We start from the raw sequence: 15,734 nt of genomic DNA, 5'->3' as shown, positions 1-15,734 counted from the left end.
CACAGTGTTCTGTGGATGGTAGAACGCATTTATATTTATTGTTGTTAGATGAGCATCAAAATGTAGATCTGAGTCAACAAGGACACCCATGTAATAACCTGAAACATTATACATTGGCTTTGCTCCACCTGTAAAAAATAAGTTCATGGGCCATGCGCCTCCAAATGAGCTTTCTGACATGCTGCCCATCTAGGACACTGTTTTTTTGTTTTTGTTTTGTTTTTTGAATGTCAAAGGATTTCATCCTAAAATGTGGTAGGCTGCGGATCATATGCTAACCCAATGCTCTGGCACCAACACCGTAATTACATTGCCTTGGATCACTGGCCATTTTGGTTCAAAACGGAATGCAGCATTTTATTTTACAATACAAGACCCGTTAAATACAGGCTGGATGGCAATTCTGGTCCCAGCCTGCGACATTTCTTATTAAATCTGGCCCACAGATCAGTCTTTTGTTTTACACATAATAAAAAATTATGTAACATCATTGCACTGACGTGTGCTGACCCCCCCCCCAGCTCAGAGGTTATCCGGTCATCTGTAGAATAACAAAAATGTATTGTATTTGTCAAAAATCCCATATTAGCTCAACACTAATTTTAAACTTTAGAAATCATATATTATTACAAAAATGTAATACATGTACAGTCAAATAATTATCTAACCTTAATTATTACACAAATTATCATCAATTACCTAACTTTCCGGAGACATGTTACACAATGTTGTAATGCCCTAGGAGTGCCCACAGTAAAGATGTAACCCACATTTGAGTCTGTGTCTTCAGTAGTGTGAGCATTACAGATTTTCTCTTATTTCTGCATAGTTCTTAAGGATGTGTGAAAGTCGAATGACTCTCATAACCTCTGTTTTGCCCCTCTTGTCATCCCACATGTACTCCGGCGACAGAACCTTAGACGGTTTATTGTGAAGCAGGTACCAGTTTAGGTGACTCTCTTCCTGCCAGGCTGCCTCTATTCCCTTTGCTTTGTCTGCTTCTATATTTTCATGACACTTTTTAACCAGTCTATAGACATCATCAACTGTGCCCCCAAACATGGCTCCGATATAATAGAAGTCTCCTACCCCTGAGGGAATGTAGGCCGTAGACTCAGGACGCCGTTCGTAAGTGAACTGATCGCGGCTCAAATCATAGAACCAAGGGTGTATTTGGCCCACCAGCCGATCCAGTGTCTCTGCACCCCAGCGAAAGTGGAATTTTGCATCGACGTCCTGGCAGTAGATGTAATCTGCCTCTCGGTGAACCTGCTTCTCAATGATGGTCTGGATCATCTGCATCCTCGAAGCAGAGATGTCCTGCCAGCGGTCTAACTTCGGCACCTGATGGACAAAGATTTTTCTTCCAGCAGCCAGATTCACTGCTGGCACTTTGTGCAGCTGGTCAGTGAAAATGTGATAGTGCACTTTGAAGTCAACCATAAAGTGCTTCTCTGCCGTTTCCAAGAATTCACCCAGAAACCTGATATACCTTCCAGAGACAGACACAGACAAGCTTAGATTAGTGCTCTGAAAGTAACTCTTAATATGAATAGATTTTACACTTGCCAAAGTTATGCTCACTTTCCAACAGCAAACACAGTGGTTGCGATGGTGAGATTCATTGGCTTGTATATGGCATCAACCAGCTCAGGGTTAAAGGTTTCTTCCCAGATGATCGGCGCCAACCAGGGGGTTACGGCCATGACATCAGGACGCCTACGAAACACGAGACATGAGGAAGATCAGTCAGTGTGGTTCTGTTACGGAACTCTTCCACAGATACCATCTAATAATTTGCTGATAGTATCAACTCAGCCCCTCAAACCTCACAGCGTCGCCCATTCTGCCCCTCTAGCTTCACAGCGGCGTCCGTTCTGCCCCTCAAGCCTCACAGCGTTGCCCATTCTGCTCCTCAAACCTCACAGCGTCGCCCGTTCTGCTCCTCAAACCTCACAGTGTCGCCCGTTCTGCCCCTCGAGCCTCACAGCGTCTCCCGTTCAGCCCCTCGAACCTCACAGTGTCGCCCGTTCTGCCCCTCGAACCTCACAGCGTCGCCCGTTCTGCCCCTCAAGCTTCACAGCGTCGCCCGTTCTGCCCCTCAAACCTCACAGCGTCGCCTGTTCTGCCCCTCGAACCTCACAGCGTCGCCCGTTCAGCCCCTCGAACCTCACAGTGTCGGCCGTTCTGCCCCTCGAACCTCACAGCGTCGCCCGTTCTGCCCCTCGAACCTCACAGCGTCGCCCGTTCTGCCCCTCAAGCTTCACAGCGTCGCCCGTTCTGCCCCTCAAACCCCACAGCGTCGCCCGTTCTGCCCCTCTAGCTTCACAGTGAAGCCCGTTCTGCCCCTCGAACCTCACAGTGTTGCCTGTTTTGCCCCTCTAAGCTCGATTTTGTTATTTTGTGGTTTCAAACTAACCTCACGTCATTACAAACTATACGGATGATCGCACTTTGGTTAATGAATTACAAACACTTTGTTTAGTGCACTGGTGATAGTGTGTGACAATGTTTGCAGGTGGATCGTGAAACGTTCTGTTTTAAACCAATGCAGGAGCATTTTTTTACGTAAGCACCTGATAGGAGGAAATATCCATCATTCCACTGTTTTCTACTAGCCCACATTACTGCATGTTGGGTATTACCTCATCTTCTTTTTTTTTTTTTTCTTTTTTTTTTATATATTCCCTCCTCCACCCCCCCTCTGCGGGGGACTACTTTATCTGTATCTATTTATTTATTTATTAATTTATTTTATTTTTATTATTATTATTATTTATTTATTTTTTATTATTATTATTTATTAATTTATTTTTTATTTTATTTTATATTTTAATTTACTTCCTCAAAAGAAGGAGAGGGAGGGGGGGACAAAGGAGAAGGAGGGAAGAGAGAGAGAGGGAGAGAGAGGAATGGAAAGAAAACAGAAAAAAAACAAAAGAGAAAAAAAAAAAAAGAAAGAAAAAAAAAAAAACAAGAAAAAAACAAAACAGATAATCTGCTTCCATGTCTGCTGAAAAGAGAAAGACAACATACAACATCTGTACTAATCACAACGACCATCAAACGTTAATTGTTGTTGAACAGCACACACAACCAGCCTTACAATCCATGCCCAGAAACAACAGCCGATCAAGACAGTGTGTGTCCGTGAGCACCTGTGTGTCAGCGCGCTGGTGTTCCTAAGGTTTCTCCATGTAATTGTCTAGTAGTGTGTGTGGGGAGCCACAGCCCCGCCCACCCAGGACATGAAGTCGACACGGAGGAGACCCGGGCCCCAGATATCCAGAGGCCCCCCAGGGCACGGGAACCCCAGGAGAACCACCGCAGGGACAATTGCAGCCCCCACCGAGAAAAGGGCAGAGGAGCGCTCCGGAGAGGGGCCATCCGGCAGCCACATCGCAGGAGCCCCAGGGGGCCGTGGCAGCGAGCACGCAGGCCCCGCCAGCGGCCGGCCACACCAGGGCAGACCGGACCCCGGGCCCAGAGATCCAAGGGCCCCCCCACCCCCCAGCCAGGGCCCCGACAGAGCCGGAAGGGCCAGGCCCCGGCAGGCAACCGCCGAGAGTGAGCCAGCACACACCAGAGCATCCAGCCCCGGACATCGAGAACCACCAACGCATCGGCGGCCGGGGGCCTCATCCACCAGCAGGGAGTGTGGCGGGGGGGAATAGAGCCTGAGATGTTATTTCAGGTGGAGTCTAAGACCCAACCTGACACATACGTATAGACAAACAGGCGTACACATACACAAGCATACGTTCCCACCCTCATGCACACATAAACAAATATTCACCCATTCGCCCAACATGAAGACACAGAAATGAACGCCGTACACACATTCACACTCCCCATATATACTCTATACTCCGAGATCTAGGCACCACCGCCCCCAGAGGGGCAATCCGCCACCAGACCTCGGAGATGGATCCCTTTTTTCCTCTGGCATGGGGACAAGAAGACCACCCCGGACCCCACAGCAGCCGAGAAGCCCACCAGCCCAGACCCCGACCGGACGGCCAGCTCCTCCCAGCCCCCGGCCCCAGATGGTGAACAGAGAACAGGGGTGTGAAAAGACCCCATGCTTCCCTCCGCCCTCTCATATGTGGTGTTGGTGCGTGTTGTTCTAAAGTGCTTTAAAACAGGGGAAGGGCATGGTGCTAACCACCCTCTGCCAATCAGCAGCTGGTGTCAGCTCGGCCCCTCCCCAGAACCCTCAATGTCTATGTGCAACTTAAAATTGAGAAGTGGGCACTGGCACCAGAGGTAAGGCTGAATGAACAGACTGCCCTCTGGACGCCATTCCTTGTGCCCACCCCCAAGGCCATAAATGTATGTGTCATGAGAGAGTAAGTAATGAGAGTGTCTAAGTTGTGATGTGTGATTGAGACACAGGTGGTCACGGGGGGACAGAGGAGGAATACCTCCCCTGCATCCCAGCGACGCACCTGCACCTCAAAGCCCTACATGTGTGTTGGGGTGACAGAGCGGGAGGAGGGAAGCATTTAGGGATGGGGAGGAAAGGATCGGGGGGGGCAAAGTACCCCCCCTCTGGAGCCAGCCCCCCCGCTGACCCCCATAAGCACCCCCGTTCCCCGAAATCCACCCAGGGCGGGAGAGCCGAGGCCCATCCAGTCCGGGGGCCCAGAGCAGCAGCACCACCGGGCACCACAGAGCCCGGGGCAGCCAACCAGACCCCACCACAGAGGGAAAAACTACACCCACCCCACCATTCAGTCAACTCCCAGACTACATAAGACAACAGACACCCAGGTTGGGTCCATTCTCCTACTCTATTGGATTCCCCCCCACCCCCACAGAGTGGATACCCCTAAGGCAGGGACCACCTGCGGGCAGATGGTAACAACCTCCCCACCAGCTAAAGAGGCCCCCAGTCCCTCCAATGCGCTGAAGGTCCCCGCGCCGGGGCCGGGCCCCAGTGCACGCGCCAGCCCACACCCCGGCGACCCACCCACCAGGACCCAAGCCCCCCCAGCCCAGCCGGAACCCCAGCCCGGAGGCAGAGCGCCCCCAGAACCCCAAGCCCGCCCCGGACCCACCCAGGAGCAGCACGGCCGCCAGGCTGGTACCCTACGTCCGCCGGCACAGGCTACCCCAGCAGCGCTGCATGCAGCCGCCAGAAAGACGCCACCCAAGAGCCACCAAAGCCCCATCCAGGCCAGGACCGCAGTCCCAGCGCCGAACCCCCCCAGAAACCCCCCCCCCAGGGAACCCCCAGACACCCCAAGCCCATAGGCCCCCCCCACACCAACAACAAAGACCGAAGCGGGACAAACCTGCGACCCCCCACCGCCACTAGGTGATGGAGCTGATCAAAGGAGCCCAGAGAGATTGGTCTAATGTGGCGGCAGAAGCTGTATCAAGACTAATATGATCCAGCAAACTCTCTCTATATTGGTTGATATTAAGGTTATTTTTATTTTTCCAGTTCATGAGGACAGTCTTCTTAGCAATGCATAAAGCGGTGAAAGCCATGTGGGTTGTGTTAATCTCGGTAGTGACACCATCTAAGTCACCCAACAAGCAGACTGAAGGAGAGGCTGGAATGGTACATTTCAGACACTTTGATAAGTCCTCACAAATCCTGCGCCAAAACATCTGAACAGGTGGACAGAACCAAAGAGCATGGATGTAATTGTCAGGTGTATCCCCTTGACAGTGTGAGCAGTTGTTAGAAGATGTAAAACCCATCCTGAACATCCGATGCCCTGTATAGTGCACTCTATGCAGGATTTTGTATTGTATTAATTGTAAATTGGGACTTCTAATCAGTTCAAAGGTTTTTAAGCATGTCTTAGACCAGAAATTGTGGTTCCAGCTGATTGATAAATCTGCCTCCCATTTTGCAACAGGAAGGGATATTGAATCATCCATTTTGGAAAGTGTCCTGTATATTTTAGACAGTAATTTGGGGGTTTTGAGATTAAGGAATTCTGCCACCCTTGGTGGTGTCACGCCCCGCTCCGTCCGCTCCCGATGTGTGCCACGCCCACCTCATTACCTCGTGTTCAGCCCTAATTGTGATTGCCTGTGTCCTGTTAAGTCTAGCTTGTCTTGTGTATTTAGTCCTCGTCTGAGTCAGTCTTCCCCAGACTTGTCATTGTAGTGTCTCGTTGGATGTCCGTGCCTGTCCGTCCCTGAGAATAAACCCCGTTTCCCTACTTCTGGCTGCTACTCGCCTGCTTCCTTGCTCGCCGCCCCGTCTGACGCTGACAGAATGACAAGTCTCTGGAAGAAAGGATCCCCCCTAGCCGAGGAGGAATACCTCGGCTTGGTTGACGAGGTCCTGTACTGGCTAACCCAGCCCGAGATCCAGGAGGATCCCGCGGCTCGCTGGTTAGCGTATCGAAGCCGGGATATCCTGGAAGGGATGTCCTTACCCGGCGACGCGCACCAAGCGAGCGAGGTGCGCGAAAACCTCCGGCGGCTTCGAGAGGTAGCGGCTGCAGCAATGCAGTGGCAGGTGGATCAAGACAGCGGGCGGATGTACAGCTCGCCACCCGCCGATGCGACCTCGCTGCCTCCTACCGGTTCCGGAAGGAGAAAGAAGAGGCGAAGGGGAAAGGGGAAAGAAGCCGCCCCGACTCTCTTCTTGGGGGCCTGCTCCTTGCTCCCCGCCGGGGATGACCCCGTCGCTACCCACCTAACCAGCGCCCGCCCGGAGAAGCCGCCTCCATTGGAGGCGTACGGCTATCGACCGGCGCGTGGGATAAGCGCAATCAGGGACGCTATTCCCCGGGTGCTGAGAGCCCCTAACGGAGCAGTGCCTACTCGCTCTGCGTCTCTCCTGCCGCTGGTGCCGGACCTGCATGCTCCGGAACTGCCCGCGGCACTGCCTGCTGCTGCCGCCGATCTGCACGCGGCTGCGCTGCCTGCTGCCGCCGCCGACCTGCCCGCGGCTGCGCTGCCTGCTGCTGCCGCCGCCGATCTGCCCGCGGCTGCGCTGCCTGCTGCTGATGCCGCCGCTCTGCCCGCGGCTCCGCCGGCTGCTGATGCCGCCGCTCTGCCCGCGGCACCGTCTGCTGTGGCTGCTGCCCGCAGCGCCCCCTGCTGGCCGCGTGATGGCGGCGCCCCCTGCTGGCCGCGTGATGGCGGCGCCCGCTGCGGCACCCCCTGCTGGCCAAGTGACTGCGGCGCCCGCCGAGGCGCCCCCTGCTGGCCAAGTGACTGCGGCGCCCGCCGAGGCGCCCCCTGCTGGCCAAGTGACTGCGGCGCCCGCCGAGGTGCCCCTTGCTGGCCATGTGACGGCGGCGCCCGTCCTGCCGGCACCTGAACTGCCCGTCTCGCCTGTCCTGCCGGCTCTTGACCTGCCCGTCTCGCCTGTCCTGCCGGCTCTTGACCTGCCCGTCTCGCCTGTCCTGCCGGCTCTTGACCTGCCCGTCTCGCCTGTCCTGCCGGCACTTGACCTGCCTGTCTCGCCTGTCCTGCCGGCACCTGAACTGCCTGTCTCGCCTGTCCTGCCGGCTCTTGACCTGCCTGTCTCGCCTGTCCTGCCGGCTCTTGACCTGCCTGTCTCGCCTGTCCTGCCGGCTCTTGAACTGCCTGTCTCGCCTGTCCTGCCGGCACCCGAACTGCCTGAGGTGGCTGCGGTTGCGCCCCCTGTTGGCCGTGTGATGGCGGCGCCCGCTGTGGCGCTCCCTGCTGGTCGCGTGCTGGCGGCGCCCGCCGAGGTGCCCCCTGCTGACCGCGTGCTGGCGGCGCCCGCCGAGGCGCCCCCTGCTGACCGGACGCCCGAGGCGCCTGTCCAGGCGGCCCCTGCTGGTCGCACGCCTGCAGCTGCCTCCGCTCTTCCTGAGGTGCCCACCGAGGCGCCTCCTGCTGGCTACACGCCCGCGGCCCCGTCCGAGGCCGCCTCTCCCGTCCTGTCCGCGGCCCTGCCTGAGGCCGCTTCTCCCGTCATGCCCGCGGCCCTGCCTGAGGCCGCCTCTCCCGTCCTGCCCGCGGCCCTGACTCCCTCGCCATTACCCCGGCAAGGCCGACGCCCCCCAGGACCCCGCCTCTCCGTCTCCAGCAAGGGACGGGGACATAGGCGTAGGGCCCGGGTCCCACCCGCCCTGCCCCCTGGCTCGCCCGTTCGGCCCCTGGCGGTGGCTAGGTGGCTGCCTGCGGGTCCTCCGGCTCAGGGTCGGCGGTCCCCTCCGGGTCCCCCCCTGGATCCTCGGTGCCGGTCCTCGGTCCCGCCTCCGGGTCCTTGTCGGTCGCCTCCGGGCCCCCCTGCTCCGGCTGGGCGTCGGACGGCGCCTTCGCCGGCTCCGGCTGCGCCTCCGCCTGCCGCGGCTTCCCCCTCCTGCCTGCCTTCACTGGTGTTCCCTCCTGCTCCCTCCGTGTCCCCTCCGTCACTCCCTCGTCCTGTTCCCTTGGCCCCTGGGTGGTCCCCTCCTGCTCCCTCCTCCCTCTCCCCTGCGGCCCCTCCGGCCGCTGCCCGTCGCCCGCCTGGGTTCCCTCGTGCTCCCCTTGCTCCTCCTCCCTTTCCCTTTCTGCCTCCTGTCTCTGCTCCTCTGCCCTCTGTGTCTCCTCTGTTCACTCCTGGCCCCTCCGTGTCGCCTGTGGGTGTTCCCTCCGTGACGCCCTTTTCTGTCTGTCTGTCCGCTTTCCCTGTTCTTTGTCGGGTTCTGTCCTTCGTCTCGTCCCTGTTCCTGTTTTGTGTCTCTGTCTTGTTCCCTGTTTTTGGTTGATGTTTTGCTTTGTCTTCCAGGTCCTGTTCCCCGGTTCCGTCTCGTCCGTCGCCTCCTCTCGGGCGCGCCCGGTGTGCGCGCCTTTGGGGGGGGGTTATGTCACGCCCCGCTCCGTCCGCTCCCGATGTGTGCCACGCCCACCTCATTACCTCGTGTTCAGCCCTAATTGTGATTGCCTGTGTCCTGTTAAGTCTAGCTTGTCTTGTGTATTTAGTCCTCGTCTGAGTCAGTCTTCCCCAGACTTGTCATTGTAGTGTCTCGTTGGATGTCCGTGCCTGTCCGTCCCTGAGAATAAACCCCGTTTCCCTACTTCTGGCTGCTACTCGCCTGCTTCCTTGCTCGCCGCCCCGTCTGACGCTGACAGGTGGTATTTGTAATTTGATTTGATTAGACTTGAATTTCCTTTTTACTATAGATTTAACTTGTTGATATTCTAAAAATCTATTCTTGTTAATCCCATGTCTTTTAACTAATAAGTCAAAGGGGATAAAGTCTATTTCTTCGAATATATGTTCCAAGTATTTAATACCTTTACAACTCCAATCCGGGAAATTTATCATATTATTGTTTAGTAGTCTGTCAGGGTTGTTCCAGATGGGAGTACGTTTGCATGGGATTAATGAAGACTCAGTCATTTTAAGAAACTCCCACCATGCTGTCAGAGAAGAGCTGATACTGATGCTTTTGAAGCATTCATGTCGTTTAATGTTTGAGCTAATGAATGGTAGATCCGAAATGTCTATGTTATTGCATAGAGCCTGTTCTACGTCTAGCCAAGGTTCATCTAAGAGGGTATGTTTTAGCCATCCTGAGATGTTTTGAAGCCTGTTGGCTAAGAAGTAGTGGTGAAAGTTAGGCAAATCTAGTCCTCCTTTGTCCTTGGTCCTTTGCAGCGTTTTTAAGCTAATACGCGGTGGTTTATCTTTCCAAAGGAATTTAGAGATGGCAGAGTCCAGAGATCTAAACCAGTCAGGTGATGGTTTACTTGGAATCATTGCAAATAAATAATTAATTCTTGGTAACACCATCATTTTTATTGATGCAACCCTTCCCATGAGTGATACTGTATGGGCAGGGACTTCCATCTAACCAGCTCATCCTCTACCTTCTTTAAAAGTGGGATGTGGTTTAATTTAGTTAAGTCTGCCAGCCTACTGTAGGTGAAACATTAATACCTAAATATTTAATATCCCCAGATTGCAGTGGAGTGGAGGAAGAGTTCTGAAAGGAGCAGTTAATTGGAAGAACTGTAGATTTTAACCAGTTTATTGAATAATCTGAGACTCTTGAGAAAGAGTTTATTAATGTAATTACCTCAGAGAGAGTGGTTTGTGAATGCTGGAGAAAAAGTAACACATCATCCGCATAAAGACTGACCTTATGTTCCACATTCTTGCATTTGATGCCTTTAATCACTATAGCCTGTCTAATTGCTGCTGCTAGTGGTTCAATAAAAATTGCAAACAGTGAGGGGGAGAGAGAGCATCCCTGCCTGGTGCCCCTCTTGAGACAGAAGCTAGAGGATGTTTGGTCATTCGTCCTAACACATGCTGTTGGGGAACTATATAATATTTTTAACCAGCTTATAAAAGAGGTTCCAAAACCAAATTTGTGTAATGTTGCAAATAAAAAACTCCAACTAACTCTATCGAATGCTTTTTCTGCATCTAGAGACAATATTATGATTTGAAGGTTTTTATTTCACGAATAGTCTATCAGATTGAGTAATCTACGTGTGTTTGTTGATGAGTGCCTCCCTTTTATGAAACCAGTTTGGTCAGGATGAATTATGTGAGGGGATATCTTCTCTATTCTTTTTGAGAGAGCTTTGCAGATTATTTTAAGGTCAACATTAATAAGTGATATTGGATGATAGCTGGTAGGCAATATAGGGTCTTTGCCTGGTTTTAGCAAGAGACTAATGTTGGCAGAATTCATATTTGGTGGTAGTCTACCATTTTCCTTGGTTTCCTGCAACATTCTGTAGAATGTTGGTGACAGAATTGTCCAGAATTCTTTATAGAATTCTACTGGAAATCCATCTGGGCCTGGAGCCTTATTATTGCCTCATCTTCTTTTGATTTAGCCTGGGGGTGACATGGTGGTGCATTGATTAGTACTGTTGCCTCAAACCTCTGGGACTTGGGTTCAAGTCTCATCCAGGGTTCTGTGCCGGGATTGCATGTTCTCCCCATGTTGTTGGAGGAGGGGTTTCCACTGGGTACTTTGGCCTTCCCCCCACAGTCCGAAAACATGTCGAGGCTAATTGGAGTTACCAAATTGCCCATAGGTGTGTGTGTGTGTGTGTAAATATGTGCCCTGCAATGGGTTGGTGCCTCATCCTGCCTTGTGCCCATAGCCTCCGGGATAGGCTCCAGACCCCCCCACAACCCTGAATAGGATAAGCAGTTTCATTAAATGGATGGATTTAGCTTGGCTGATCCAAGGATAATAGCCATTCAGGTAAGCACTTACAGTATTTGTTAAGGTATAATGGTATATAAGAAACCATTATCTTTACTTACCCCCTTGTCGCACTGGGCTGTTTGTATAGTAACCTGAAGGAGAGAATATTCATTACCTGCCAGGATAAGGCACATAGTATGTGCATGTACTACAGGCTCACGTTACTGCTAAAATTTAAGAATTTTAACCCATTGTTGATTGATGTCACTTGTAGAAAGTGACAACTTCAAAGTAGTGAGACACCTACCTCTCAGGAGACACAACATTCCAGCTCCTCTTTCTGGAGAGATCTTCCCTCTGGCTAAAGGGCAGAAGAATACAGTAAGGTAATGGATTTTCCAACCTGGGCTATACAAGTAAACCAAGACATCTTCTACTTAGATTAAATGAGCAGACTGAAGCAGAATCAGAAAAAAAAACTTAATTGATCCTACAGAGAAATTGCTTCTGCTACAACTGTACAGATAATCGGACACCATTGAAAACGATGAGCATTATATATAGCAGGAAGGAAAAGTGATATCACCAACAGGAATTAAATAGAATTAAATTCAATTTAAAATATAAAACACATAATAGGTATCAAATAAAATACAGTATAACTCTTTAGGAAAAAAGATATATAATCTGTTTTCAATCTACTGTATACGATTACGTAACTAGTCCCTTATAAAGGATAAGGGGTAAATTAGCTAAAAACAGCTGTACAGTGGAGGTATTTGGTAGGATGTATCTTGTAGACACAGTAGTCGCTCACTAACATGATAATATTAATATTGCACATGGTGTGGTGGTATTGCACATTCAGCCAGACTGCAGAAGTTACTGCACAAATTAGTGGCAGCAGGCCAGTTATTGCACAGCTCAGAAGTATGTGAAACATAAACCAAAGACCGTAATGGAGGGGGAACCAGCTTATTTTGTGGGTGAGGGATATTGGGAGGAGTTACAGAGGCTGATGGCTGCGGGGGGGAAGGATTTCCTGTGGTGTTCAGTGGAGCACTTCCTGCTAGTCACTCCCTGCTAATCAGAGGATTTCCCGTGGCGTTCAGTGGAGCACTTCCTGCTAGTCAGAGGATTTCTCATGGCGTTCAGTGGAGCACTTACTGCTAGTCACTTCCTGCTAGTCAGAGGATTTCCTGTGGCGTTCAGTGGAGCACTTCCTGCTAGTCAGAGGATTTCCCATGGTGTTCAGTGGAGCACTTCCTGCTAGTCACTCCCTGCTAGTCAGAGGATTTCCTGTGGCGTTCAGTGGAGCACTTCCTGCTAGTCACTCCCTGCTAGTCAGAGGATTTCCTGTGGCGTTCAGTGGAGCACTTCCTGCTAGTCACTCCCTGCTAATCAGAGGATTTCCCGTGGCGTTCAGTGGAGCACTTCCTGCTACTCACTCCCTGCTAATCAGAGGATTTCTCATGGCGTTCAGTGGAGCACTTCCTGCTAGTCAGAGGATTTCTCATGGCGTTCAGTGGAGCACTTACTGCTAGTCACTTCCTGCTAGTCAGAGGATTTCCTGTGGCATTCATTGGAGCATGTAGTAGGTAGATGATAGCATCCTTAACCCCAATCTTCTCCTGGTAGGCAAACTGAAAGGGGTCGAGTGCCAATCTTACTAGGGAGTGGAGGATATAAAGGACCAGGCACTCAAAAACTTTCACGCAGTGTGAGGTGGGTGCCAGAGGCCTGTAATCAAATGGGGCACAAGGGCATGTCTTCTTTGGTACCGGCTTCCAGACAGGATGTTTTCCATAGTACTAGCACATTTTGGAGAGTCAGTCATGTTGAAGATTCTGAGAAGAACGCTACTGAGCTGGGAGGCGCAGATCTTCAGCACCTGTGGGCTGATGCCATCAGGGCCCAACACCTTAGTAGAATGAAGTCCGCATAGTTTTTTCTTAACTAGGTCCTCAGTGATGGTGATAGATGGTATACAGGAGTCAGCATTGCGGGCAGAGTGGGGGGGGGGGTAGTGTGTTCGGCTGTTAAGGTGGGGGGAAGTGCTGATTTGACACCGCCATTCACTTGTGACGACAGGTGAGGGAAGGAGCAGTGAGCAGGATAGGCGAGGCTGATGGCGGTACCAAGGGGTGCATTTTTAGTGGCAGAGGTGGGGCTACATAAATTAGGGTTAGATAATTAAAGAACTAGTTAATCTCGTTGGCCCCCTCCCTGTCACCCTCGATTCTCTGGCATTTGGGTATTTTGGCCCTATATACCTGTTGTTCTGCTGCATTTTATCTCCAGTTTCTTCCTGCATCTGCCCCCCCTTCCTTTGTCTTCACAGACAGCTGCTTCTGTACCCTTTTAACTGCTTCCCTGTGTCCAGAAATGAAAGCTCTCTTCTTCTCATTCAGACGGCCTTTGAGCTGTTGTTGGGGAAGCAGCGTATGGATTTTTGAGGCACAGTATTTTCCACACAGAAACTAATGCATTCTGAGACACAGTCCGTGACACCATTTATGTCCTCTCCATGAGGCTCACAAAGAGCATCCTAGTCAGTTGATTCAAAACAGTGTTGCAGAGATGCACAGGCTGTCGTTGACCATCCCCCTTACAGCTCTGACAGTGGCTGGCTCATAAAGGAGAAGGAGGTGCACCAAGTTGTGGTCTGATCTGCCCAATGGTGGAATGGGTGTCCAGTTGTAAGCTTCTTTAACATCAGCATACAATAAGTACAGTGTTTTGTTTTCTTTAGTGGGACAGTTCACAAACTAGGTGAAAGTACTAAGCATCCTGTCTAAGGAGACATGACTAAAGTCACCAGAGGTGAAGACAAATGCATCCGGGTGTTTTGTCTGAAGGCCAACAGTTACATGGTATGTTCTAAATAGTAATTATTCTTGTACAAGATATGTGATATCTTTATTGTCACAAATACAATGAGATGACATTTAGATCATCCTATGGAAGCCTCAATAAAAACTATACAGGCTAAAAGAAAAATTGAAGGGAAAAAAAATTATTTGTCAGGAAATTTACAGTTTTTAAACATCAAGTGTTTTGTGTTTAATATGTGTATAAGGTATGTGGTGATAATACAGTTTGACTGTTCTTAATTGTAGGATTAACTGAAGTCTGGGTGAAAAAGGTACAGATTTTTATCCTTTTTTTTGAGAGTGTTGTGGAACCAGCTTTCTGCAGTACATTATCTAATTGTCTGAAGGGGCTTGATCCATCTTGTACCTTCGCTGTGAAAGTAAACATGAATTCTGTTGAGTTCTCTAAATCTGTTAGCTAAGTGTACAACAGAATTATGTGTGAACACTTACATCCACCAAGTCTGCCTCTCTCCATTAGAAGTGTGTTGGATGTTTGAGATGGAACATCTGTTGAATAAAGGAGCTGTTAAGCATCAAACTGTGAATGTTTTCTGTACTCGAACACTAGAAACAAAGATTTACTTCCTTGCTCTCAGCACCTCCAGATAACAGAACCACAGTAACCAGAGCCACTTAGCAGTCAGTAGTTAAAATGGAATTAATAAAAAGATCATTGTTAAGAGATTAAATATTTCATCTATTGATCTTACCTCAGATTTGCAGCGTACAAGCCATAGGCAAGGATAATCCTTTGAAAGTAACAAATAAGGTTAAAGGACACATTTTAAATTGATCATGTTAACACACATAAACAGCAAGCAAGGAATTCAATGCACCATTGGTGAAGGCGTGAGGCAAGTGTGCTAAGCACAGAGCTACTGAGCTACCAAAGCTGGCTGCTAGGATGCATATGTGACCCTGTTAAGATGGTCTGGTGGCCAAAACACAGTGAGATTCCAGAGTAAGGAAATAGGATCTGGCTACACAAGCTCCATGGTTCTGGTCCACTTGGTTCTGATAGGTTACAGTCAAATCTTGCGAGCAGAAGTTATAGTAGGCCTCTTATGACTGTCACAATTACTTAAACTCAATTACCTGATTTTAAAAAGAAGCACTGATTAAATAGACAAATGAAACAATTTTTCCTTCTTGATGACTTGGCAATACGGCGGAAGACAGAGCCCAGCAGATGTGGGTCCAAATAAAGAGCGAAGCCACTGTTGTGTGGAAGCACTTCACATTAAAAACGAATGAAAATGCAGCTGTCTGTCAGTTTCCATCCATCCATTTTCTGTAATCGCTTATACTATTCAGGGTAGTGGGGGGTCCGGAGCCTATCCCAGAGGCTACGGGCGCAAGGCAGGGAACAACCCAGGATGGGGCGCCAACCCATGGCAGGGCACAGTCCAGGATGTGTTTGTCAGTATTGCAAACTTAAATATCACCACGGCACAACTAGAATGCAACTGTCTCCTAAAAGAAGACATTCAGGTTTGACAGACTAACCTAATAATGTGAGGTTAGTCACTGATACGCGCCGTTTAGCCTCTTGGAGTAGCCTAGCCTGTCTGCACAATGTGTGATGTTAATGTCGACATGGCATTTCATGCATATGCAGTTGTCACACTGCAAGGATTGTGATATTTAAGCCATCAAAAAATTGTGCTAAAACATTTTTACTCAGTCATAGGAATCAAAACTTAGCAAGATATGCAATTTTAATGACGCGTCATTTTCAACATTACATAGTACATAT

At 50.3% G+C, this 15,734-nt stretch overlaps 2 protein-coding genes across 3 annotated transcripts in view; one reads left to right on the top strand and one right to left on the bottom strand.

Moving 5' to 3' along the window:
• The window catches only part of LOC111860223 (class I histocompatibility antigen, F10 alpha chain-like), a 108,528-nt gene that overhangs the window by 33,391 nt on the left and 59,403 nt on the right, over positions 1-15,734 (top strand). The window lies entirely within an intron of this gene.
• LOC140581935 (globoside alpha-1,3-N-acetylgalactosaminyltransferase 1-like) lies at positions 791-15,532 on the bottom strand. The gene is made up of 5 exons (XM_072705838.1): positions 14,689-15,532; positions 14,429-14,485; positions 11,222-11,254; positions 1,585-1,719; positions 791-1,492 (listed from the first exon to the last, which is right to left on the bottom strand). Coding segments are annotated over exons 2-5 (861 nt in total). The 5' UTR covers positions 14,431-14,485; positions 14,689-15,532; the 3' UTR covers positions 791-801.

This window comes from Paramormyrops kingsleyae, chromosome 23 (assembly GCF_048594095.1).
Source record: "Paramormyrops kingsleyae isolate MSU_618 chromosome 23, PKINGS_0.4, whole genome shotgun sequence".
NCBI lineage: Eukaryota > Metazoa > Chordata > Actinopteri > Osteoglossiformes > Mormyridae > Paramormyrops > Paramormyrops kingsleyae.
Note: the sequence above shows the minus strand (reverse complement) of the source record. Positions and strands in the feature narration are given on the sequence as shown.